This window comes from Balaenoptera borealis (assembly GCF_965194805.1).
Source record: "Balaenoptera borealis genome assembly, chromosome: 10".
Taxonomy (NCBI): Eukaryota; Metazoa; Chordata; class Mammalia; order Artiodactyla; family Balaenopteridae; genus Balaenoptera; species Balaenoptera borealis.
In genome coordinates, this window is record NC_138874.1 from 69,933,325 (window position 1) to 69,960,271 (window position 26,947).

General features: G+C 41.1%; 1 protein-coding gene across 1 annotated transcript in view; it reads left to right on the forward strand.

Annotated features, from left to right (window-relative positions):
- Window positions 1–17,824, forward strand: part of LOC309635354 (uncharacterized protein) — a gene marked incomplete at both ends in the record, with an annotated part of 125,309 nt that extends 107,485 nt beyond the window's left edge. Inside the window, 2 exons of the mRNA XM_082406411.1 lie at window positions 3,435–3,621; window positions 17,612–17,824. Coding sequence (XP_082262537.1) covers window positions 3,435–3,621; window positions 17,612–17,824 — 400 coding nt within the window. The remainder of the gene's footprint in view (window positions 1–3,434; window positions 3,622–17,611) is intronic.
- Between the last annotated feature and the right edge of the window lie 9,123 nt (window positions 17,825–26,947).

Genomic DNA, 26,947 nt, shown 5'->3' on the forward strand with positions numbered 1-26,947 from the left:
CTTAGTGCTATTAAATTTATTACTATAGTCTTTAATATAAAACCAGCAGACACATCCCCATACCAAACACCATTATTTGTTTGATCTGCCCCAACTACAGCCATATTACTATAATCATCACTCTCAGTCCTAGCAGCCTAAATTACCATACTGTTAACAGGTACAAACCTAAACACTACTTTCTTTGACTCTGCAGGGGGAGACCCAATCCTGTATCAACACCTATTTTGATTCTTTGGTCACCCAGAAGTCTCTATTCGTAGCCTACCAGGGTTTGGAATGATCTCACATATCATTACATACTACTTAGGACAAAAAGAGCCTTTCAGATATATGGGAATACTATGAATCATGTCCATTGGCTTTTTAGGATTTATCTTGTGGGCCCATCAGATGTTTACCATGGGGAAAGATGTTGACCCCTGAGCATACTTCACATCAGCCACCAAAATTATTTCTATTCCTACAGGAGTAAAAGTATTTAGCTGATTAGCAACTCTTCACGGAGGTCATATTACATGATCTCCCACTATATTATGAGCTTTAGGCTTTATTTTTCTCCTTACAGTAGGTGGTTTGACAGGAATCATCTTAGCTAATTCACCCCAGGACACTGTCCTCCATGATACAGACTATGTAGTAGCACATTCCATTATGTAATGTCAGTGGGAGCAGTCTTCACTATTACAGGAGGCTTCCTACACTGATTTCCACTGTACTCAGGTTATACACTTAACTCAACATGAGCAAAAATTCCCTTCACAACTATCTTTGTAGTAGTAAATATGACTTTCTTCTCGCAGCACTTTCCTGGCCTTTCAGGGATATCGCTGCATTGCTCTGACTACCCTGATGCACACACAACATGAAACATTTCGTCTATAGGCTCATTCATCTCATCATCAGCAGTAATGCTAATAATTGTCATAATCTGAGAAGGATTTGCATCGAAACGAGAAGTCTCAGTAGTGGAAACTACTACTATGAACCTATAATGGTTACACGGATGCCCTCCACCACATCCTACGTTTGAAGACCCTACCTATGTTAATTTAAAATAAGGAAGGAATCAAAACCTTGTCAACCGGTGTCAAGCCAACAGCATAATCATTATGTCTTTCTCAATAAATGAGATAACAGTAAAAACAAAAATTACATAACTGTCAAAGTTAAATCATAGGCAAAATTCCTCTATATCACTAAGGCATATCCATTTCATCTAGGTTCTCAAGATGCAACATCACCAATTATGGAAAAACTTTTACATTTTCATGATCACTTTAATAATTATTTTTGGATAAGTTCTCTAGTCCTCTATATTATTTCACTAATATTGACAACTAGACTGACTCAGACACATACACTAGATGCACAAGTAGAGACATTTGAACAATTTACAGCCATCATTCTAATCTGAATTGCCCTATCATCAAAGTGAATCCTTTACATGAAATCAATAACTTCCCTAACCATAGAAACTATGGATCATCAATGATACTGAAGCTACAAATACACAGATTATGAAGATTTAAATTCTGACTCCCCTATAACCCCCACATCAGGTCTAAAACCAGGAGAATTATGACTGAGAGAAGTCAACAGCAAAGTAGTATAGAGATAGTCATCAAATATTACTTTCATCTGAAAATGTTTTTACACTCACGAGCTGTTCCTTCTTTAGGCCTAAGAACACCTGCTATCCCAGGACGCCTAAATTAAAGAAGCCTAATGTCGACAGGACCAGGCCTATGTTATGGATGATGATCAGGAGAAGTCGTTTTCCTGCTTTCAAAGACAGGACAGAGGACACGGCTGAGACCCAGGGTGAATCCTGAGCCCATGGTGGACCTGCTCTCCGAGCTCCAGGACAGGAACAGGGCCGCTGGGTTCCCAGGCCAACCACCACGCCCTCCTGAGCAGGATCTTGGGAACAGTCCATGTTAGTGATGAGGCAACCTGAGCACTTGTCACCACCCCGACACTGTGTCCTATGAGGGGCCCGTGCTCTTGGGATCACACCCCACACTCTGAGGGTCTGCCCTGTAAGCTCCTTCCTGCCTCAGGAGCAACGACCACTCGGCAACCATCTCCCTCCCCAACTGTCAGGAAGAGGGGAGGGCAGCAGGGGCACCAGAGGAATCTCACTCAGACACCAGCTTCCCAGGGGCAACAGCAGGGACCACGACGATGCAGATGAGGCACAGCCCAAGAGATGGGACCAGAGGGTCTCAAAGGGTCTGGTCAGGTCCTGGCTCATCTGCACCCTGGACACGCTGTCCCTCCTACAGCTTCTACCTAAATGCAAGTTCTCCAGATGCAAAGAGACAGAGCTTCAGACTGAAAGTCAGCTCGTCCAAACTGACCCGTCAGCAAACACTGCAGGATTCCACTCACATGGGGGGCCTGGAGTCAACAAGTCATGGACCAGACTGGACGTCGGTGCCAGGGCTGCAGGAGGGGGTGGGTAGTGAGACTTTTCAAGGTTGTGAAATTTTGGTTTTACGAGATGAAAAGTTCTAGGGATGGTGTGATGGCTCCACAACAAGGTGAATGTACCTGATGCCTCGGAAACATGCACCTAAAATGGTAACGATGGTAAAGGGTATGTGACATATTGTTAGTTCACTTAAAAGATTATGAATTTTGAAATGATATCTTGTTAATTGAGATTCCAGTTCGACTCCCCTTTGTCACAAATGTGCGAGGCCCAAGCACCCTCCCCCATCTCAGGGGCCATCAAGGTACCATACCGTGGCTTGTGAGGGACCATTCTTAGGGGGGCTAGTCTATGCTACCTGAGCTCTGACCCGCGGAACCCAGAGAGTGGTGACCCCTATAAATTATATCTGATACATGACATGTTGTGAATTAATAATATGCCACCAAGGGTTATTGATCAATCAGCAGAACAAGGAGCAGCAGCATGTTCCAAGGTGCCTGTCCTCATATGATCATGACAAGATTAAGAGAAGAAAAGGGAGCACAGGTTAATCATGGCAAAACCCTCAATTCAGATGTTGGAAATCTCACAGGGGACAAGACACACTACAGGCAAAAAGCAGATATGGGGTCTCCCCCTACATGTGATCCTGACCCATGCAGATGGGGTGAGACCACACAATCCCCAGACCCTGCACCTGGGGTCACACGTCCACACTCACCAGGGGGACCCCACCTCCCCAGATCCTGTACCTGGGGTCACACATCCACCTTGGTCAGGACACCGTGGCTGTGCTGTGTGGGCTCCCAACGTGTGGACAAGCCAGGTCCCTGGGACCTCCTAGGACTGTAGAAAGCAGTGTAGGTTCCATCTCCACTCCTGGCACTTGTCCCAGAAGAGTCAGTCCCTTCCTGTTTCACTTTGGTTCTGTGCTATTTTAATTGTTCTTAAAGCTTTCAGGCTAAAGTTGAACACAGTACCTTGGTTCTGGCAGGCTCAGCCCTTTCCTTGCTCACCGAGGTGTGGAGAAAACTCACGCAGCAGCAGGGCTGAAAGAGGAGCGGCACGACCGGACTCTGCTGAGTGGGGATGGCCGACCGGAAGGAGAGCACAGTAGCAACCTCACCTGCTGCCCATCAGCCTTAAGCCCAGATCCACGTGCCCAGCAATCAATTCACCAGGTACAACTGCCTCCCTCCTCGCCCTCTGCGTGCTGGTGAATTGGAATAATTACCAGGTAGCCCACCTGAGGAGTCTCCACCAGCCCCATTGAAGGTGAACCTCAGAGGGGTAAGGACTAAGGCCCCCACGACAGCACTGACCCTGGGAGGGCCAGGTAACGAAGCTCGGAGCAGAGCGCTGTTACCCAGACAAGCCCACCTCAGCTCCAGACCCCAGACATCTGAGCACTGGCATTCAGACAGAAGCACAGAGCTTCCCAGTACTGAGGACAGGCTGGGTCTCTACCCTGGTCTCCACCATCGCCCCTGAAGCTCCAGGACTGAGGCCAGGTCTCTACCCAGGTACCCACATCCCCTTGGACTATTGCTATAAAACTCCTCATCAAATCCCCCGGGGCTGGGGGACACACAGTTTTTCGGGGCTGGAGCCCGATGTGTCCCCCTTTGCCTGGCAAAGCAATAAAGCTATTCTTTTCTATTTCACCCTAAACTCTGTCTCCGAAATTAGATCCGGCACCGGTGCACAGAGGCCAAGCTTTCAGCATCAGGCCCTTGATGACTTGTCTAAAAATAGGGGGGATTCCTTACAAGGACTCTGTACGTCCCTGGACTCACTAGCAGATGTCGTTCTCGACAATAGGCTATCCCTTGACTACCTCCTGGCTGAGCAGGGGCAGTGTATGCGCAGTTACGAAGAAAACCTGCTGCAGTTTTGGCAATAACTCTGGTCGGATTGAGGTAAACATTAAAGAGATATATGAGCAAGCTCAAAGGCTGCAGAGATACAACACACAAGGTCCAGATCCATGCTGCACTGGAATATGGTCAAACAGAGCCTCTCCGGTTTAACCTGGTCTCTTCCACCTCTCGGCCCACTGACTGCTGTTCTCCTCCTGCTCATCTTGGGGCCTTGCCTCCTTAACTGCCTTGTGAACTTCGTTAGTGAACGGATTGAAGCCATCAAACTTCAGATGATACTAACACAAGGGTACGAGCAACTGGGACTGCAGCCTGGTGACCAGCAGACATATTTTAGGCTACTTAGGAACAGTTCTGCTCCTCTAATCCAGGGAAAAACTGCACCCATATTCAGCGAGAAGTGGCTTCAGAAGGCAGAACTTTGACCTTCAGCGCCCCTCAAGCATAAGGAACAGTAACAAGGAAAGAAGGGATTTTGTTGCCAGAGCTGTGCCAGGTCTTTACCCAAAACCCAGCAACCAGCCCCCGTTGAATAGGAATGAACGTGTATCTTTAAGTCACAGGATCTGGAGACAATAGGAGGAAGCTATACAGAGAGACAAAAACAAAAAAACAAAAAACAGATAGAACCAGCTGGAACCAAGGTGGCAACGAATCTGTCTTCCAAGAGACCCTCAGTCTCATCACACGCTGATTTTACCACATCAGCTACTGGATGACACACGTACTGGTGGCCATGACTGGCAGATGGGGACCAAAAAAGGATAGAAAGGGGTTGGCACCCCATTTCCAGGAAAACCCTGCCCCTTCCCCAGTAGACTAATGCATCTGTCTCCCCGTCATTAGCCTCACTCCTCCTCCCTTTAGTCTTCACTCTTTAAAATCGAATCCCTCTCACCCCGTGGGTGAGAAGTTGATCTGTGAACTAAGGTCTCGCTTCTCCATTCCTTGGCCACAAAATAAAACTTGGGCTGCGTCGGTCTCAGCTTCAGTTTCCTTTTTTGGCTGCACAAACCCGAACTAGCCTCTATTCTATACTTTCTTTTCATTTTTGTCCTTATACCAATAACAAGCATTACTGAAAATAATCTCCTAAAAAGAAAAGTCTCTGCAGTATATTTATTACCCTGGTTTTGTAAATCGGAAAAGAACAACATATCTCCCTGAGACTCAAGGAGGAAGCTCCATCTCCACCTTCAGCTCCCAAAGCTGAAATTCTACTTAAGGAATTCCCTGAACAATTTGCTTATGGGACATTAACACTATTGTTAAGTACTATGTTAAGTATTAAAATATGACATCATGAAAACTGACATTACTATGGACTTTGTGCATTACATGCTCTTCTACATATATAAGTAAAATACCTATGCTTTATCATTATACATGCTCATATAAACATGTATTAATTATCTACTCCATGTGTATAAGCATGTACATCAGCCGATTGATATTTCAGTGCAATCCACATTAGATTCCAGGCCCTACGAAATATTCACAGGGGTAATTGGAGTGATTGATTTTATACAGGACATATGTTTATTAATTGTACATGCCACATTATTTCCGAACATTTCCAGTCAACATGCTTATCATAACCGATAACCAGAAAGCCTCGATAAACCATCAACCCGCCCACAAACGGGCCTCTCTCCTCGTTCTGGGCCACGAACTATGGGGCTTTCTATAAAGGAACTATATTAGGCATCTGGTTCTTACTTCAGGGCCATCTCACCTAAAATTGCCCACTCTTTCCCCTTAAATAAGACACCTCGATGGACTATCCAAGCAGCCTATGCTCACACATAACTGGTGTCATGCATTTGGTATTTTTTTATTTTGTGGGATGCTGTGACTCAGCTATGGCCATCACAGGACTTAACACAGTCAAGCAACTTGCAGCTGAGCTTAAGTGGAATATTATTTACCAACATAATCAACTATAATGTGTTCTTGAGTCGACGATCACCAGGCATAGAGCATTTACACACATACATACATATGCACGTGTTTAGCAGGTAAACAGCTTCCTTAATCAAACCCTCCTACCTAACACTAAATCTCATATTTTGTAGGCCATCGTGGCCCTGCCGAACCCCCCCAAACAAGGCGAAGCACATAACTACGTAAGAGTCAGGTAACTCATCTAACCAACAGCCTGCCCTTACTTCACCAATCCAAAGTTAGTATAACTACAAACTAGCCTCCTAATAATACCAATCAATTACTTCCAGAAGGCTTATATAGAAAGACATCCCCCTAGATCTGCCATGTACCTCAAAGAAAATAAAAAGTGAAGTACATTTTAATAATCCCCAAAAGAAAAAATATTTAATATTTCAATACTCATTTTAACACAACCCAAACTGCGACACTGAATTACCAATATATCACACATAAATAGTAGTTGAAGTGAGGCTCTGTAAATGTCCAGTTGATTTTGCCAACTTTATAAACACATAGCCTACTAATTTTTAACTGAAATTACACATGCAAGTATCTGCATCCCATTAAGAATGCCCTCTAAATCATAAAGGATTAAAAGGAGCAGGCATAGCTCACAAAGCCTCGCTTAACTTCTCCCCCACGGGAAATGTTTGATAAACATTAAGCCATAAAAGGAAGCTTGAGTAAGTTATATGAACTAATTAGGGTTGGTAAATTTCATATCAGCCACCTTGGTCATAAGATTAACTCACATTAATAGAAACCCAGTGTAAAGGATGTTAAAGATTACCCCGAAATAAAGTTAACTCCTAGCTAAGCTGTAACAAGCCATAGCTAAAATAAAAATAAGCTAGCAAAGTGACTAACATTTCTGATTACATGAAAGCTAAGATCCACACTAGGATTAGATGTCCCACTATGCTTGGCCCTAAGTCCAAATAATTGTAACAACAGAACCATTCACCGGAATACTACTAGCATCAGCCTGAAAGTCCAAGAACTTGGTGGTGCTTCACACCCCTCCAGAGGAGCCTATTCTCTAAGCAATAAACTCTGACAAACCTCACCAGCCATGTGTACCGCCCCACCTCAGGAGACACTGGTAAAGAACAACTCTAAGCACAATTATCAGACATAACAATGTCAGGTCAAAGGGTAACCTATGGGAGGGGAACAAGTGGGCTCCATTTTCTACCTCAAGAACATGAAATAATTTATATGAAAATTCTTATGAAATTAAAAAATCAGGAGGATTTCCTAGTAAATTAATAGAGTGCTTCCTTGAATCAGGCCATGAAGCAGGGGCACATTGCCTATCACCCTCCTTAATATAGGTAACTTTTCATAACCTATTAACAAGTACCAAACATAAAAGAGGAGGTAAGTTGTAATGAGGTGAACTGACTGGAAACTGTGCTTGGATGAATCAAAGTGTAGCTTAAAGAAAAGCAGCTAGTTTATACTCAGGACATTTCATACTGCATGAACAGTCTGTACTAAAACTAGCCCAAACTTCTCACCAAATTCAACTGGCATAAGTAAATTAAACATTCAGTCAACATCTAATGTACAGAAGATAGATATCTAAATCTGGTGCTATAGATAAAGTACCATAAGGGAATGATGAAAGAAGCATGAAACGTACGAAAAAAACCTGACTACCCCCCCTTTTACCTTTTGAATAATGATTTAACTAAAAAACTTTGAGAAAGAGAACTTAAGTTAAATACCCTGAAACCAGATGAGCTACTTATGAACAGTTTACAAGTACAAACTCATCTAAATGGCAAATTAGTGAGAAGAGTGTGAGTAGAGGTGACAAGCCTAACAAGCCTGGTGACAGCTAGTTGTCCAGAAAGGAATTTTAGTTCAACTTATATATTACTTGTAAAAAGCATAGCAATCAGAGAAGAAAAAGAAATAAAAGGAATCCAAATTGGAAAAGAAGAAGTAAAGCTGTCACTATTTGCAGATGACATGATACTATACATAGAGAATCCTAAAGATGCTACCAGAAAACTACTAGAGCTAATCAATGAATTTGGTAAAGTAGCAGGATACAAAATTAATGCACAGAAATCTCTTGCATTCCTATACACTAATGATGAAAAATCTGAAAGTGAAATTAAGAAAACACTCCCAAAGATGGTGGAGTAGAAGGACTTGCTCTCACTCCCTCTGGCGAGAACACCAGAATCACAACTAGCTGGTGGACAATCATCGACAGGAAGACACTGGAACTCACCAAAAAAGATACCCCACTTCCAAAGACAAAGGAGAAGCCACAATGAGACAGTAGGAGGGGTGCAATCAGAGTAAAATCAAATCCCATAACTGCTGGGTGGGTGACTCACAGACTGGCGAACATTTATACCACATTAGTCCAGCCACTGGAGTGAAGGTTCTGAGCCCCACGGCAGGCTTCCCAACCTGGGGGTCCGGCAATGGGAGGAGGAATTCTTAGAGAATCACACTTTGAAGCCTAGTGGGAATTGATTGCAGGATTTCGACAGGACTGGGGGAAACAGAGACCCCACTCTTGGAGGGCGCACACAAAATAGTGTGTGCATCGGGACCCAGGGGAAGGAGCAGTGATCCTGGGGGAGACTGAATCAGACCTACCTGCTAGTGTTGGAAGGTCTCCTGCAGAGGCGGGGGGGTGGTGGTGGCTCTGTTTCACCGTGGGGACAAGGACTCTGGCAGCAGAAGATCTGGGAAGTACTCCTTGGCGAGAGCCCTCCCAGAGTCTGCCATTAACCCCACCAAAGACCCCAGGTAGGCTCCAGTGTTGGGTTGCCTCAGGCAAAACAACCAACAGAGAGGGAGCCCAGCCACACCCATCAACGGTCAAGTGGATTAAAGTTTTACTGAGCTCTGACCGCCACAGCAACAGTCAGCTCTACCCACCACCAGAGCCTCCCATAAAGCCTCTTAGATAGCCTCATCCACCAGAGGGCAGACAGCAGACGCAAGAAGAACTACAATCCTGCAGCCTGTGGAACAAAAACCACATTCACGGAAAGACAGACAAGATGAAAAGGCAGAGGGCTATGCATCAGATGAAGGAACAAGATAAAACGCCAGAAAAACAACTAAATGAAGTGGAGATAGGCAACCTCCCAGAAAAAGAATTCAGAATAATGATAGTGAAGATGATCCAGGACCTCGGAATAAAAATGGAGGCAAAGATTGAGAAGATACAAGAAATGATTAACAAAGGCCTAGAAGAATTAAAGAACAAACAAACAGAAATGACCAATACAATAACTGAAATGAAAACTACACTAGAAGGAATCAATAGCAGAATAACTGAGGCAGAAGAACGGATAAGTGACCTGGAAGACATAATGGTGGAATTCTCTGCTGTGGAACAGACTAAAGAAAAAAGAATGAAAAGAAATGAAGACAGCCTAAGAGACCTCTGGGACAACATTAAACGCAACAACATTCGCATTATAGGGGTCCCAGAAGAAGAAGAGAGAGAGAAAGGGCCAGAGAAAATATTTGAAGAGATTATAGTCGAAAACTCCCATGACATGGGAAAGGAATAGCCACCCAAGTCCAGGTAGCGCAGAGACTCCCATACAGGATAAACCCAAGGAGAAACATGCGGAGACACATAGTAATCAAAGTGGCAAAAATTAAAGACAAAGAAAAATTATTGAAAGCAGCAAGGGAAAAACGACAAATAACATACAAGGGAACTCCCATAAGGTTAACAGCTGATTTCTCAGCAGAAACTCTACAAGCCAGAAGGGAGTGGCATGATACACTTAAAGTGATGAAAGGGAAGAACCTACAACTGAGATTACTCTACCCAGCAAGGATCTCATTCAGGTTCGATGGAGAAATCAAAAGCTTTACAGACAAGCAAAAGCTAAGAGAATTCAGCACCACCAAACCAGCTCTACAACAAATGCTAGAGGAACTTCTCTAAGCGGGAAACATAAGAGAAGAAAAGGACCTACAAAAACAAACCCATTAAATGCCCCAACCAAAAGACACAGGCTTGCTGAATGGATACAAAAACAAGACCCATATATATGCTGTCCATAAGAGACCCACTTCAGACCTAGGGACATATTCAGACTGAAAGTGAGGGGATGGAAAAAGATATTCCATGCAAATGGAAATCAAAAGAAAGCTGGAGTAGCAATACTCATATCAGATAAAATAGACTTGAAAATAAAGAACGTTACAACAGACAAGGAAGGACACTACACATAATGATCAAGGGATCAATCCAAGAAGAAAATATAACAATTATAAATACATATGCACCCAACATAGGAGCACCTCGATACAAAAGGCAACTGCTAACAGCTATAAAAGAGAAAATCTACAGGAACACAATAAAAGTGGGGGACTTTAACACCTCACTTACACCAAAGGACAGATCATCCGAACAGAAAAGTAATAAGGAAACACAAGCTTTAAATGACACAATAGACCAGATAGATTTAATTGATATTTATAGGACATTCCATCCAAAAACAGCAGATTACACTTTTTTCTCAAGTGTGCACGGAACATTCTCCAGGATAGGTCACATCTTGGGTCACAAATCAAGCCTCAGTAAATTTAAGAAAACTGAAATCATATCAAGCATCTTTTCTGACCACAACTCTATGAAATTAGAAATCAATTACAGGGGAAAAAAACGTAAAATACACAAGCACCTGGAGGCTAAACAATACGTTACTAAATAACCAAGAGATCACTGGAGAAATCAGAGGAAATCAAAAGATACCTAGAGACAAATGACAATGAAAACACGACAATCCAACACCTATGGAATGCAGCAAAAGCAGTTCTAAGAGGGAAGTTTATAGCTATACAAGCCTACCTCAAGAAACAAGAAAAATCTCAAACAATCTAACCTTGCACCTAAAGGAAAGAGACAAAGAAGAACAAAACCCAAAGTTAGAAGAAGGAAAGAAATAATAAAGATCAGAGCAGAAATAAATGAAATAGAAACAAAGAAAACAATAGCAAAGATCAATAAAACTAAAAGCTGCTTCTTTGAGAAGATAAACAAAATTGATAAACCATTAGCCAGACTCATCAAGAAAAAGAGGGAGAGGACTCAAATCAATAATATTAGAAATGAAAAAGTAGACGTTATAACAGACACTGCAGAAATACAAAGCATCCTAAGAGACTACTACAAACAGCTCTATGCCAATAAAATGGACAACCTGGAAGAAATGGACAAATTCTTAGAAAGGTATAACCTTCCAAGACTGAACCAGGAAGAAATAGGAAATATTAACAGACAAATCACAAGTAATGAAATTGAAACTGTGATTAAAAATCTTCCAACAAACAAAAGTCCAGGACCAGATGGCTTCACAGGTGAATTCTATCAAACATTTAGAGAAGAGTTAACACCCATCCTTCTCAAACTCTTCCAAAAAATTGCAGAGGAAGGAACACTCCCAAACTCATTCTATGAGGCCACCAGCACCCTGATACCAAAACCAGACAAAGATGCTATAAAAAAAGAAAATTACAGACCAATATCACTGGTGAATACAGATGCAAAAACCCTCAACAAAATACTAGCAAACAGAATCCAACAACACATTAAAAGGATCATACACCATGGTCAAGTGGGATTTATCCCAGGGATGCAAGGATTCTTCAATATATGCAAATCAATCAATGTGATACACCATATTAACAAATTGAAGAATAAAAACCATATGATCCTCTCAATAGATGCAGAAAAAGCTTTTAACAAAATTCAACACCCATTTATGATAAAAACTCTCCAGAAAGTGAGCACAGAGGGAACCTACCTCAACATAATAAAGGCCATATATGACAAACCCACAGCAAACATCATTCTCAATGGTGAAAAACTGAAAGCATTTCCTCTAAGATCAGGAACAAGGCAAGGAGGTCCACTCTCACCACTATTATTCAACATAGTTTTGAAAGTCCTAGCCACGGCAATCAGAGAAGAAAAAGAAATAAAAGGAATACAAACTGGAAAAGAAGAAGTAAAACTGTCACTGTTTGCAGATGACATGATACTATACATAGAGAATCCTAAAGATGCCACCAGAAAACTACTAGAGCTAATCAATGAATTTGGTAAAGTTGCAGGATACAAAATTAATGCACAGAAATCTCTTGCATTCCTATACACTAATGATGATAAATCTGAAAGAGAAATTAAGGAAACACTCCCATTTACCACTGCAACAAAAAGAATAAAATACCTAGGAATAAACCTACCTAGGGAGACAAAAGACCTGTATGCAGAAAACGATAAGACACTGATGAAAGAAATTAAAATTGATACCAACAGATGGAGAGATATACCATGTTCTTGGATTGGAAGAATCAATACTGTGAAAATGACTATACTACCCAAAGCAATCTACAGATTCAATGCAATCCCTATCAAATTACCAATGGCATTTTTTACTGAACTAGAACAAAAAATCTTAAAATTTGTATGGAGACACAAAAGACACCGAATAGCCAAAGCAGTCTTGACGGGAAAAAACGGAGCTGGAGGAATCAGATTCCCTGACTTCAGACTATACTACAAAGCTACAGTAATCAAGACAACATGGTGGTACTGGCACAAAAACAGAAATACAGATAAATGGAACAGGATAGAAAGCCCAGAGATAAACCCACGAACCTACGGTCAACTAATCTATGACAAAGGAGGCAAGGATATACAATGGAGAAAAGACAGTCTCTTCAATAAGTGGTGCTGGGAAAACTGGACAGCTACATGTAAAAGAATGAAATTAGAACACTCCCTAACACCATACACAAAAATAAACTCAAAATGGATTAGAGACCTAAATGTAAGACCAGACACTATAAAACTCTTAGAAGAAAACATAAGAAGAACACTCTTTGACATAAATCACAGCAAGATCTTTTGTGATCCACCTCCTAGAGGAATAGAAATAAAAACAAAAATAAACAAATGGGACCTAATGAAACTTAAAAGCTTTTGCAAAGCAAAGGAAACTACAAACAAGACGAAAAGACAACCCTCAGAATGGGAGAAAATATTTGCCAATGAATCAACGGGCAAAGAATTAATCTCCAAAATATATAAACAGCTCATGCATCTCAATATTAAGAAAAAAACAAACAACCCTGTCTAAAAATGGGCAGAAGACCTAAATAGACATTTCTCCAAAGAGGACATACAGATAGCCAAGAAGCACATGAAAAGCTGCTCAACATCACTAATTATTAGAGAAATGCAAATCAAAACTACAATGAGGTATCACCTCACAACACTTAGAATGGGCATCATCAGAAAATCTACAAACAAAAAATGCTGCATAGGGTGTGGAGAAAAGGGAACCCCCTTGCACTGTTGGTAGGAATGTAAACTGATACAGCCACTATGGAGAACAGTATGGAGGTTCCTTAAAAAACTAAAAATAGAATTACCATATGACCCAGCAATCCCACTACTGGGCATATACCCAGAGAAAACCATAATTCAAAAAGACACATGCATCCTAATGTTCATTGCAGCACTATTTACAATAGCCAGGTCATGGAAGTAACCTAAATGTCCACTGACAGATGAATGGATAAAGAAGATGTGTTACATATACAATGGAATATTACTCAGCCATAAAAAGCAACGAAATTGGGTCATTTGTAGAGACGTGAATGAATCTAGAGACTGTCATACAGAGTGAAGTAAGTCAGAAAGACAAAAACAAATATCGCATATTAACGCATATATGTGGAACCTAGAAAAATAGTACAGATGAACCGGTCTGCAGGGCAGAAATTGAGACACAGATATAGAGAACAAACGTATGGACACCAAGGGGGGGAAAGCAGCAGTGGGTGGTGGTGTGATGGGAGATTGGGATTGACATGTATAAACTGATGTGTATAAAATGGATGACTAATAAGAACCTGCTGTATAAAAAAATAAAATTTAAAAATTCAAAAAAAGAATAAACACAATGTACTATAGTTATTTCCACATAGGTACTCCATTACTGGCAAAAGTATTCTCAGCTGTGATTTAAGAGGTTTAATTATTAGCACATGGGATTTTCTGTGAAGTTAGAGCCCCTCTGGGTGGAATTTTTAGCCCCTTTAATCTTCCCCCATTGTCTTGTTTTCGTGGTACCCTTTCAGCAGGGGGGAGGTGACACATATAAAGCACCGCGAACTCTGTGATAGGCACATAGTAGGTGCTTTAGAAATGTTGGTTGACCAGGACTTTCCTATCTTTGGGGAGAGGACTGTCCTTGTGGAGGGGATGGAGGCTTTGGCTTACCACAGCTCCAAGACCACCCATGCTTCCATTTCTCATGTACATCCATTAATACACTGACTTTCTGATTTTTATTTAAAAAAATATCACTTCTCCTTGAAACTCTCTCCTTCTGACCACACAACCTGAAGTCTTCCTCCCAGGCAGTCCTGGCGTCATACTCCTGGAAGACAGGGGCCACGTATATTAATACTACTCAACTCTGCCTTCGTAATACAAAAGCAGCTGTAGGCAATATATCAATTCATGGGTGTGGCTGTGTCCCAATAAAGCTTTATTTATAAAGACCGGTGGCAGGCTAGATTGGGTTCCTTGGCCACAGTTTGCCAACCTCTGCTCGAGGTGGTGTTAGGCATGAAGTGGGCAGAACCTGAGCCCCAGCTCACTGACATGAGCTGTGAAAGCCACCAAGAGGTGATGCTCCTGGATAAACAGAAGTTCGTAGCGAAGATGGCAATGGTGCAAAATCCTTCCTCCTGTCCTACCCTTGAGTGTCACTGAGTTTGGAAGAGGATTAAACTCAAAAGACTGGCACCACACAGTAAGAGGAGGGACTTACCCAGAGCACGGAAGCTTCATTCTAAGAGATGCATGTGTCTGGGCATTATGAGCTTGATAAACTCATATAAAATTCCGCAAATCAGACTGGTCTCTCCTCTGCATTTTCCCAGACTGCATTTCCAAAGGGACACAACCAAAAAGGTGGCCTCGAGAACAGTAGCATATTTAAGAATGCATGTCTATTCTATTGATATTTCTTCAGGCAATTACATGTAGTTATGCCTGTGTAACCAGGAGCTTGCTTTGTTTTTTTTTTTTTTTTTTGAAAAAGAGTGAATGAAACTCAGGACTTCTCAGAAGTCTGAGATATGGAAGAAACTAACATGACTGGAGAGCTTAGCTCTTGTTGGGAAACAAGAAGCCTCTGTCCCATCCATGCTAGACGGTGCGGGGAGGGATGGCGATCCATCCTCAGACATAACAACTGATCCTTTGCTGGATGCACAAGACACAAGACCAACTTCCTTCTTCATGACTGAAAAATGTTCAGCTTCCCAGATTACAGCATAATCCCTCCAGGGCAGGGACGGTATGACACCCTTTCCCTGTGTCCCTAGAGGTTAAAGTAATAATCATTGCTAACATTTAAGGAGCAATTATTCTGTGCCAGGCACTACCAAAGTGCTTTAAGGCCCTTCTCATTTAACAACCTCACAACTCATGCCTTGGGACCCTTTATCATTATTATTCCATATCGATAGATACTAGAACTGGGGATAAAGAGATTGAGTAACTTGGCCCAAGTTACATGCAGCTACAAGTGTGGAGTCCAGATTTGGACCCAGGGATCCCAGCTCCAGAGACAGTGCTCTTAACTTCTATCTATACTGCTTCTAATAATGCAACCAATACAGGTGATCAGTAAACTTTTGGGGTGGATGACAGTAGTGACTTGGAGAGATGGGGAACAAAGGAGGAGGTCTGGGTTGAAGCTAAGCCAAACTGTGCATGATTGCCAGTGAGCTCACTCTGCGCATTCTCCTGGGTGAGGAACACAGGACTGTCTTGAGGGCTCTGCACTGGAGCCCGGCTCTAAGAGGGAGGCTGCTACTGGAGGAGCTGCAAGAAGGCGCGTCTGCAGCTCTTAAAGGCCTTTCTTCAACCGCCTGAGCTGGGAGGCGCTGGAGATGTGCCTACAGCTGGGATCAGTGCTCTCTCTGACCCTCCCAGAGCCTTCCCTAAGGGGCCAGGGTAGAGAAGATAGCCCCAGGGCAGCCCCCATCCCCCCACCCCCCAATCTCCTCAAGATCCTGACTCTGGGAATGCAGGGGCCAGGCCTTCCTAATTGCTCAGTGATTGAGGTGAAGACGAGGGGCAGCTGACAAGGAGGAGAGGGAAGGGCACTATCAAGCTGGGGCTAGACATGATAGCTTTGTTCATTAGACCACTTGGTTTTTCCTTTCTCAATACCCAGATTAGTTTGATTTTTCTTTCCTTTTTCTTTCTTTGTTTCTTAAAATGTTTTTGATTCAGAAGCTATTTTAATCTCTATTTTTCTTCTCTAACACTGGCGTTTGGGAGTAGGAAATGTAGTCCAATTACAGTTTTCATTGCATCCCATGGTATACGGGGAAGACTGCACTTCTACTGTCTTTTGATATACTGTGTACTTGGCTTCTTCTTTCACAAAACAGCTATTTAATAGTTTTTGAGCAATTGGATAGCTTTTAGTTAGCTCAGCATTCTACACCTCCAAAGTCCTTATATCATGTTATGAGAATGTCGTGGGCAATTAAGTCTGATTGCTTTTTTTATGAGAATATTTTTCAAACAGACCCTATATATCTTTGTAAAAGACCTCTGTACTCTTGAAATATATTTTATCCTCCACTTTTAAAATTTTTCTTAAAAATTCTGTTAAATCACTCCCAATGAAGTGTGGAACAAAGCTGTTTCATTTATTCTGCTGATCAAACATTTAATTTACTTATCATTGCTTTGTCTAACATACTTTGATAACAGGGTGCAAAGATTCTGTACATGTAATTATTTCCAAGAGTCAGAGAACCGGTACTCAGATCCTGGTTTATCTTTAAGCTGCTGCATCACTTTGGCCCAAATCACTTGACATCTCTGGACCTAGGTTTCCCTTTTTTTATAACATGTAGAGTTGAACAAAAACTTTCAAAACTGTCTTTTTGTCCTAGAATATCATTCTAGGACAGCTTTCAGTGAGGCTTTACCACCAGGACCATCTTTCCCCTTCCTTTCTGCTCCAAGGTAACCCTTTTAACCAGATTTCACCTGATGAAGGAAGGGAAGGAAAGATCAAATAGACCCTGAGAATCACTACACTATCCTTGGAAGGAAAAGGAATTCCTTGTTCTGCACACACGCACGCACACACACACACACACACATATACACACACACACACATAAACACATAGGATGCCTGAATGTGAAATTTTTAATAATCAATTGTAATGTACCCATGAGAAAATTTTTATTCTGAGCAACCAGCAAGTATTTGATAAAGGGATTTTTTCTTTTACTTAAGGGCAAATATCAAGAGGCCACAAGCCTAGGGGGACCCTGGCCACCTTATATCTCCCTAGCGTTGGAACGGATACAATGGAACAATCGCAGAGAAATGCCAGCCTCAGAGGGAATAAACGTAGAGTCTTCAACTTCCACAGCCTGGCTGTCACCACAGTATATCGGTCAGATTTCACTCAAGTCACTGCCAGGAAAGACCCAGACACCTGGCTAGGATCAAGGTTCTGCAGGCATCTGAAAATCAACTATTCCTTCATGGATTGAGGATGTCAGAACCAAATAATATGGATTGGCTTCAGCATATAACACACATCTACTATGAAAACATCCAAGAACAACTGTTAAATGTACATACAGTGTGCAAGAAAAATGAGCATTCCCTGGATTGGACTCAATCACACTGGGCCAGCCACGCCAGGAATTCCAACTGAAATCCTTGACTTCAGGCCCTCTGAGATCTCCAGCATGTCAGACCATACTCCGGCTCACGCAGAGCTGATAAAAATTACACTTGGAATTTCAACCACCAAGCTGGGAATAACATTTCAACACCCTCTCTTCAGTTTAGATGTCCCCTCCAAGAAGCTCTTTATGTGCAACAAAAAGTGACCAGTCTGCTGATCAAGGCAGGGACTGAGAGAAACGAGGTGCTTCCCCTAAGCCCATCAACAGGTGAATTTAATATGTGGGGAAAGACACAGAACTGAAGAGGAAGTGGCGGCAAAGGAGCCCTGGGAAAGAAAGAGGTTCCCTGGACTGGAACTTGCCCTTGGAAAATGTAGGCGACAAACAAAAACAACAACAACAAAAAAGACCAAAACTGCTGAGCTTTTACCCACGTCATTCCCCTTTCCTGGACCGAAATTTTCCCTCTTTTCCAAATACGAAAATCCTATTTGGAACCCCAGTTTACGCTCCTTCTCTATAAGGCTTTCCCAAACCCATCCACCCCACAATAACTGCTCCATTCTCTAAACTCAGCCGGTGTCTCCTTTCACTCTAATAATAATGCTCATGCTGTCTTCTGGCATCTCACATCCTTGTTTTGTGACATCATGTAATTATTCCACTATTATTCAGCTTTTCACATACTCATACCTCGATTTCTAAACTTGATTTTAACCTTCCTTCCTGAAAGTGAACTCCATGATCATTTTAGCTTTTTTCTCTAAGACAGCTGTCCCATATATGCTAATTGATAAAGGAAAGAAAGAGGAGGGGAAGGTAACACAGTACAAAACTGTTCCCTGGTAGCACAAGGGTGGACCTGTCCTGACAGAAAGGGCAACAAAATTCCGTGCAAACTAAGTACCAACAGCACCCAGAAGACACCTAAACATGTCTGTTGAATGGAAGGAAGGGAGGGAGGGAGGAAAAATTAGAGGAAATGATAAAGGGAAGAGAGTGAGGAGGGGAAAGAAAAAGAGGGAAGGATGGAGGGAGAAAGGAAGGAGAGAAGAATGGAAGAAAGGATGGAAAGAAAGATGGATGGAAAGAAAGATGGATGGAAAGACGGACAAAGGCGTAGAAGGAAGGAGGAGGGAGAGTGGAAAAAAGGGGAAAGAAAAGGATGGAGGACGTCTTATCCTTGACCTTCTGGGTCTTCCATGTTTATACTTGTTCCCTTTCTATTTCCAAAATCTCTCTGGGACCTTATGATACTGAGCAGGACCCTCTGGGGCTCCTGGGCACAAAAGCCTTTCTGTGTCCACTGATAAATGGAATATTTATAAATGTAATGGAATAATTATAAATGGAATATTTCCTGCCATATTAGTAAACAAAGGATGATGTCATAGACATCGATGACTGCAGCCCTCCAATGTGAGCCAGTGAGCCCTAAGGGAACTCAGGGCTGAAAAGAATACTAGCCAACTAGCAGCCAACAGACTGCAGCCACTCCCTACGGTGAGCCCTGAGGAAACTCAGGATGTGAAAACACAGGATACTGGCCCCAGATGGCTGAGGTGCATATCAAAGGAATGATTTCAGTGAGCCCAGACTCTTCCATCTTCCCATACATAGAAAAGCGCTAAATTCCTTGAGATACCTGGTTTTCTTTAGTTAACAATAATCTTTTGACGTTCTGACTACCTGCCCTTTGTTATAAAACTTCTATATAACCTGGCTCCCCTCCTCGCCTCCTCGGAGCAGTTTCTCAGAGTTCACTGAAACGCTGTCTGCTGGGCTGCAGTCCTCATTTTGCCCCAAATAAAACTTAACTCCCAACTCTCATGGTGTGCATTTTTTTTAAAGAGGTATAGCGACCACGAATAAGGGACCCAGAGTGGACTTCTCTCCTTTGCCTGAACTCTAAGATGAAACGGAGCCTTGGTACCAGTAGCGGCCCCTTGTGTCCATCTGCCTCCTCGGAGAGTCCAGACAAATTTGGGTAAGTCTCTCCTGGTTCTTGGATCTCCCGTGTTGGTTGATGAATCTGAGTTTTATTTGGTGGTGTACAGCAGGTACCTGCCCCCGCCCAGCTGAAAGATACTGGGGCGGCGGGGGGGAGCGGGGATGGACCCGGTTGAAAGATACCAGGGTTTGCTCAGTTGTAGGAGACTGAGTGGTCTTGGCTGAGTGGTTAGGTGAGAGGCTGATCTGATGCTTTTCCTCAATGGCTGCCTTAATAGAATTTGTCAGGGTAAAAGTAAAGATATTACATGAGAGCGCTGCTCTGAAAAAAAGGGACAAGACTCCTCCCGGCTGGTTACGGCTTTCTCAGTCGACTGAGAAACTTATGGGAGTGGTGGATGCAGAGTCTTTGTACCATGCAGTGGTCCCATAGGAGAAACCTATTACAGGGAGGGGTGAACCATCCTGGGTGCTTACGTATACACCCTGCAGAACTTAAGAGCCTTGGCTAAGGAATTTTCCGATCTGAGTCGGGATCCACTGGGATTTGCTAAGAAATCTGAGTTAACCATCCAGACCTATGAGCCTCTATATCAATCAGTATTTACTTAATTGGAAGTTAAAGGAAATCACACCCTAAAAATGAGGAGGCTCTTTTATTGCATACGCAGTTAAGTTAAATTAAGGTTAAAAAGCTGGCTGGATAAAAATATCTTTTCAGAATTCTGACTTTAAACAAAGGTCTTCTAGGGGGAAACCTGCATTTCTCTTCCCATGTCTTTGAGATGTAAATGTTCTACCTGATCTTCCTAGGACTTTCCCTGTATGTCTGTGTTTTGAAAACTTGACCTCTGCCATACTATTTTTGAGAGTAAACTTTCTGGATTTTACTTAGGTTACATCCTCCCCTACTCTCTCATGGGGAAGCCTCTTGCGTCTTAATGGTTTGAATCACTATAAATACATATACTTTATTAATGGCCAAATGATGGATCCTTTTAAAATTGGAGAAACTAACAAATTGGTCAATCTAGAGTGCTCTCATTATAAACAGCTGTTTTATTGGTACCTATAAAAACAAAAATCACATTAAAGGTGGAAAAAAGAAATATAATGATTACCTAAGAACTTCTTTAGTTTAAAACAAGTAAGAAAAACTGGTGTGGGAAGCTTCATTTGTGGTCTTTGCCTTCCCTCAATGGGTCTCACAGATGCTAATAGAATCATTAGAATAATTAATGCTAACAGTAAAAATCCTATAAGGAAAGTCTAGATACTATTTCCAACAAGGTAGAAATTTTAAAGGAATTATCTCAAATGAATAAAGCAATCTTTAGATGGTTATTTAAAATGGGATAAATAAAATGGACACTGATGTGATTTAAACACAAGGTTTTGATATTACACTACCTAAGGTTAAATGGGCCAAAAGGGACCCCCTACTGGTCCCCAACATTAAAAGCCAAACATGTCTGTTCTCTTTAACCCAGCTTTAAAATATATTTAACGGGCTAAAAAAATTTTTTTTTACACTGAGACACCTGACCAGCAATTACTTGGGACAACAGTTAGGCCAAAGGGTCTAAGTTCCTTGCCTCAATCTCACTCTGGGGATCCCAGAAGCCTTTTATATAAAAAAAGATAAAATGGACAGGGAACAAAAATAAAAACTTCTAGAACTCCTCCTGTAAGCTTGTTGATTGGCTCTTAATGAAAAGTAAAGTTAAAGGTATAAAGTTGACGGAATTGAGATGAAAGTATATAAAATTGGTATATTTAAATGGGCTTTATATAAGATGGCTACATCTCTTTTGTTTAATTATACTGTGGAATAGTCATATTTCACTGGGAAATACTTCCCCTACATGGTATTATAAGACAACGCATATAAATCTGCCCCTCAGGAAATATTAATTGAACATACTAAAAGACACCAACAGGGTTACCTGAACCATGCAAATAGGTAAAACTGGGAACTAACATTCAAGGGCTAAGAAAAATAAAAATAGTGATTTTGCTCTGGGTTTAACCTGTAAACTCAGAAAGACGGTCTTTACTGAATGCCTTATACAAACCTTTGAAGGCATGATAAATTAAAGTTCTAGAACATAGAACTCGTAAAATAATTTTCAGTTTAATTAGAAATCTTGTCACTGATAAAATCTTTTAGTATCATTTAGGTGACAGACCTGTTCTTTGGGAAACTAAAAGCAACTGTCTTTCTCTTGCAAATCTCTACAAACCAGAAATGTAAATACAGGCCACAAGGACCTGAGACTGAGCCTAATTAGCTCAATCGGACAAGACCTGAAATAAAGGAAAAAAAAAAATGACAAAGTGGCAGTTATAAAATTCAAACCACTGGGAATGCTCCCTCAGCCAAACTTTACAAATAGTAAAGCCTTAGTCATATAAGCAAGCAACTTTAATGTATTCCAACTGTCCGTTATAAACTAGTAAGTTTATATTGTAATACCTAATTCATAACTAAGTTTTTTTTCTTTTAAATGAAGCCATGAGACCTCTAGTTTTGCCTGTTTATGTCTGTGTCCACATTATACATATGAGATTATCTCTACCTCTGGAAAGTATTATCAAAATTGAACTTATAAATAAAGAGCTCTATTTAATTTTTTAAAAAGCGCTTACAAATAAAGAAACCGGCCAAAATGACTTTCAGGTTCACGTGAACCGGGAAATATTCAATATTAAGTTGATATCTGGTATTAAAGTTTGTTTGTGGATCTAATTAATATAGACATGCCTTTAGAGTCATCAACATTGAGCGTAATACTTTATTGTACCTAGGTTTAATAGAAATCAAATAAGACCTTATCATATCTGTTGCAAGAAAAACAGTTTGATAACACTTTAAATGTAAATAAAAGCTTTGGGGTAAACTCTTTAAAAATATATTTTAGAAATGTCTACTTAAAATTATCCCTTCAGATATTTGATAACTTAAAGTTATAGAGTTCTGCTAATTTAAGTTATGGAAGTTTACTGAATAGCTAATTTCCAAAAAAAAAAAAAAAAAAAGATACGGAGACATCAATTACTAAGTAGAGAAACTAAAGGTATTTAGGACTATTAATGAAAATGTTTGCTGTCACCCTGAGATGTCCTCTATAAGAAAACAAATGTTTTTAGAAATTATCACTGGTATTTATGCTCACCAATCTACAGAATGCTAATGTAAAAGACAGTTCATAACTGCTTACTTCTTAACTTTCACTAGAAATTAAGGTTTTTAAGAGTTGAGGATTCTAATTTAAACATGTAATTAAAACTGATAGGAGGGCTTCCCTGGTGGCACAGTGGTTAAGAATCCGCCTGTCAACGCAGGGGACACGGGTTCGAGCCCTGGTCCAGGAAGATCCCACATGCCGCGGAGCAGCTAAGCCCGTGCGCCACAACTACTGAGCCTGCGTTCTAGAGCCCGCAAGCCACAACTACTGAGCCCACGTGCCACAACTACTGAGCCCGCGTGCCTCGAGCCCGTGCTCCACAACAAGAGAAGCCACCGCAATGAGAAGCCTGCGCACTGCAACAAGAGTAGCCCCCGCTCGCCATTAGAGAAAGCTCACGTGCAGCAACAAAGATCCAATGCAGCCAAAAATAAAATAAAATAATTAAATAAAATTTTAAAAAAACGGATAGGAATAATACAGAAATATTTCAGTGTACAGTAGGAAAGTAGAATGTGTGTTTCCAGTAAAGAAGATATGAGGAATGGAATTAAATTTTATTGAGGGAAAAGGAAGAAAGTATATCTTAGGGCTGGTTGGTTTATTTGGACAGAAAAAATAAGGGACAGGCTGATATGAATACAGATAATGAAAGGCTGTGGAAAAGAAACCCTGAGGAAAAAAAGTTTTATGCATGGTCAGGATTAACTAAATTTAGATTGAAGTTAACTAAGTAAATAGATTTTGTTAAGTAAACTGGTACAAGACTGGAATTTGAACAAAGTTTCTTAGAGTGCCCCTTTTTGTTAACAGATCCTGTGAGTTTCTATGCCCTTAACTAATCTTTTTGTGACTTTGGTTAAATGAATAAGTATTGTTTCACAATGACCTGTTGTGTTTTAAAACCTTTTTGATATTTTTAACAAACTTCCCAAATATTAAAATCCAACTAAAGCTCTTTTTTAGCCTCCAGCTGACTCTAGGATGCTTTGAAGGAACATCTCTGAGACATCTTAGAGAGGAATTTTTTTTTTTTTTTAATCTTTATTGGAGTATAATTGCTTTACAATGGTGTGTTAGTTTCTGCTGTATAACAAAGTGAATCAGCTATATATATACATATATCCCCATATCTCCTCCCTCTTGCGTCTCCCTCCCACCCTCCCTATCCCACGACTCTAGGTGGTCACAAAGCACCAAGCTGATCTCCCTGTGCTATGCAGCTGCTTCCCACAAGCCATCTATTTTACATTTGGTAGTATACATAAGTCCATGCCACTCTCTCACTTTGTCCCAGCTTACCCTTCCCCCTCCACGTGTCCTCAAGTCCATTCTCTACGTCTGCATCTTTATTCCTGTCCTGCCCCTAAGGTTCTTCAGAACCTTTAGAGAGGAATGTTAAACTAAGTTTATTTGGTATGTTTAATTACTTCAGAAACATTGTCAAGTGATTGGAGACGAACCTTAGGTTATAGTGTATGGATAAATGTCATTAATATAGATACTCCAAAATTTATATGGAATTCCTAACATCTGATATGCCCTGATACAATGTTATCAGTCATAATTCTAATTATTCTAAAATGTTATATGTCACGGAAATATCCAAGTTTCCTACTAATTACATTGTACTCAAATCTTTAACCATGTTATTTTAAGTTTTGTCCTGATGCTTTTACAGAATGAAGATTTTCAAGAAGACTCATAAAAAGAACTTTTTTTTTTTTTAACAGACATAAGTTTCTGATGGCCTTTAGATAATACCACTGAACTATGTAACAAATGATGGAAAACCTGATTACTTCATCCAGATCAACAGGAATCAATTACATGGGACTGAATGAACTGATGAATATGATTTATAACTTTATGACATTGGGAAATATACGAGCTTTAATCTTGGTGTTTCAGAAAAACCTTTTCTCTTATGCTATGACCTACGAGTTGATAAAGTACACCCTTGTAAACAAAGATAAAACATTTATCTTTTTCGTTCTACCTGATCCTGCCAGATTTTGGCTTTTCCAGCTGGCTCTCCTATGGACTTGATGATTTATTGCAACTGGATTACAACTAGTTATACTAAGCATTGTTTTAATTTGTTCTTTGTTTCCAAATTGTTTATAATTGTGTCTCCCTGCTGCACTATGACTTTGTCAATATTACTAGCTGCATTACTTATATCCTATTTTATAAGATCATTGTCTCTTACAGTACTCAATGACAGTAACCAGTCTATTAGACTACTGAATTCTGAGGTCTCTATGATGAGAAAAGCAGTGTTACAAAACTGCACGGCTCTTGACATCCTTACAGCGTCTCAGGGAGGCACCTGTGCCATAATTCAAACTGAATGCTGTGTTTTCATTCCTGATGAATCCTCTAATACAACATGTTTAATGAACCATATGAAAAATCAGATTTCTGCCTTAAGTGACCCATTCCCAAACCCTGATGACCTCTTAGAAAACTGGTTTGGTGTGGGACGCTCTTGGCTTAAATATTTACTCATAACTCTATTAATTTTATTAGCTATATTATTTGTATTTTGCCTGTTTTACAAGATTATTGTTTTCTATATTACCAAATGTGTGACTGAGCCTCCAACAAAAATAATGATGACCAGGCGGCTTGAAAGAGTTGATCAAATATATAGTTCTGTATGCGATCAGTGATTGTAATAGTGCAACTCTAGATATGGGAAGATTCAACAAGGGAACACATTTCCTGGATCATAATAGATTAGTAAGACAAAGGATCCAGAAAATCTTTAATCTGATGATTAAACAGGGCCTAATCTGAAAATTAACACCTGGAGTGGCATATCAACAAGAATTTTCACCTGATCTGGGATGAACCTCCCAGCGCTGTGGGACAAAATTTGGTCATGAAATGTCTCCCAAACATTGGTCTAATTTCCGACCAAGAGGAGGGACTGATAAATGGAATATTTATAAATGTAATGGAATATTTCCTGCCATATCAGTAAACAAAGGATGTCATAGTCATCAAGGATTGCAGCCCTCCAACATGAGCCAGTGAGCCCTGAGGGAACTCAGGGCTGAAAAGAATACCTGCCATCTAGCAGCCAACAGACTGCAGCCACTCCCTATGGTGAACCCTGAGGAAACTCAGGATCTGAAAACACAGGATACTAGCGCCAGATGGCTGAGGTGCATATCAAAGGAATGATTTCAGTGAGCCCAGACTCTTGCATCTTCCCATATATAGAAAAGCACTAAATTCCTTAACTTGTGATACCTGGTTTTCTTTAATTAACAATAATCTTTGGGGGCTTCCCTGGTGGCGCAGTGGTTGAGAGTCTGCCTGCCAATGCAGAGGACACGGGTTCGAGCCCTGGTCTGGGAATATCCCACATGCCGCGGAGCAACTGGGCCCGTGAGCCACAACTAGTGCGCCTGCGCGTCTGGAGCCTGTTCTCTGCAACAACAGAGGCCGCGATGGTGAGGCCCGCGCACCGCAATGAAGAGTGGCCCCCGCTCGCCGCAACTAGAGAAAGCCCTCACACAGAAACGAAGACCCAACACAGCAAAAGTAAATAAATAAATAAATTTATAAAGTTCCTACCAAAATTCTTTAAAAAAAAGAAAAAACAATAATCTTTTGACGTTCTGACTACCTGTCCTTTGTTATAAAACTTCTACATAACCTGGCTCCGCTCCTCGCCTCCTCGGAGCAGTTTCTCAGAGTTCACTGAAACGCTGTCTACTGGGCTGCAGTCCTCATTTTGCCCCAAATAAAATTTAACTCGCAACGCTTATGTTGTGCTTTGT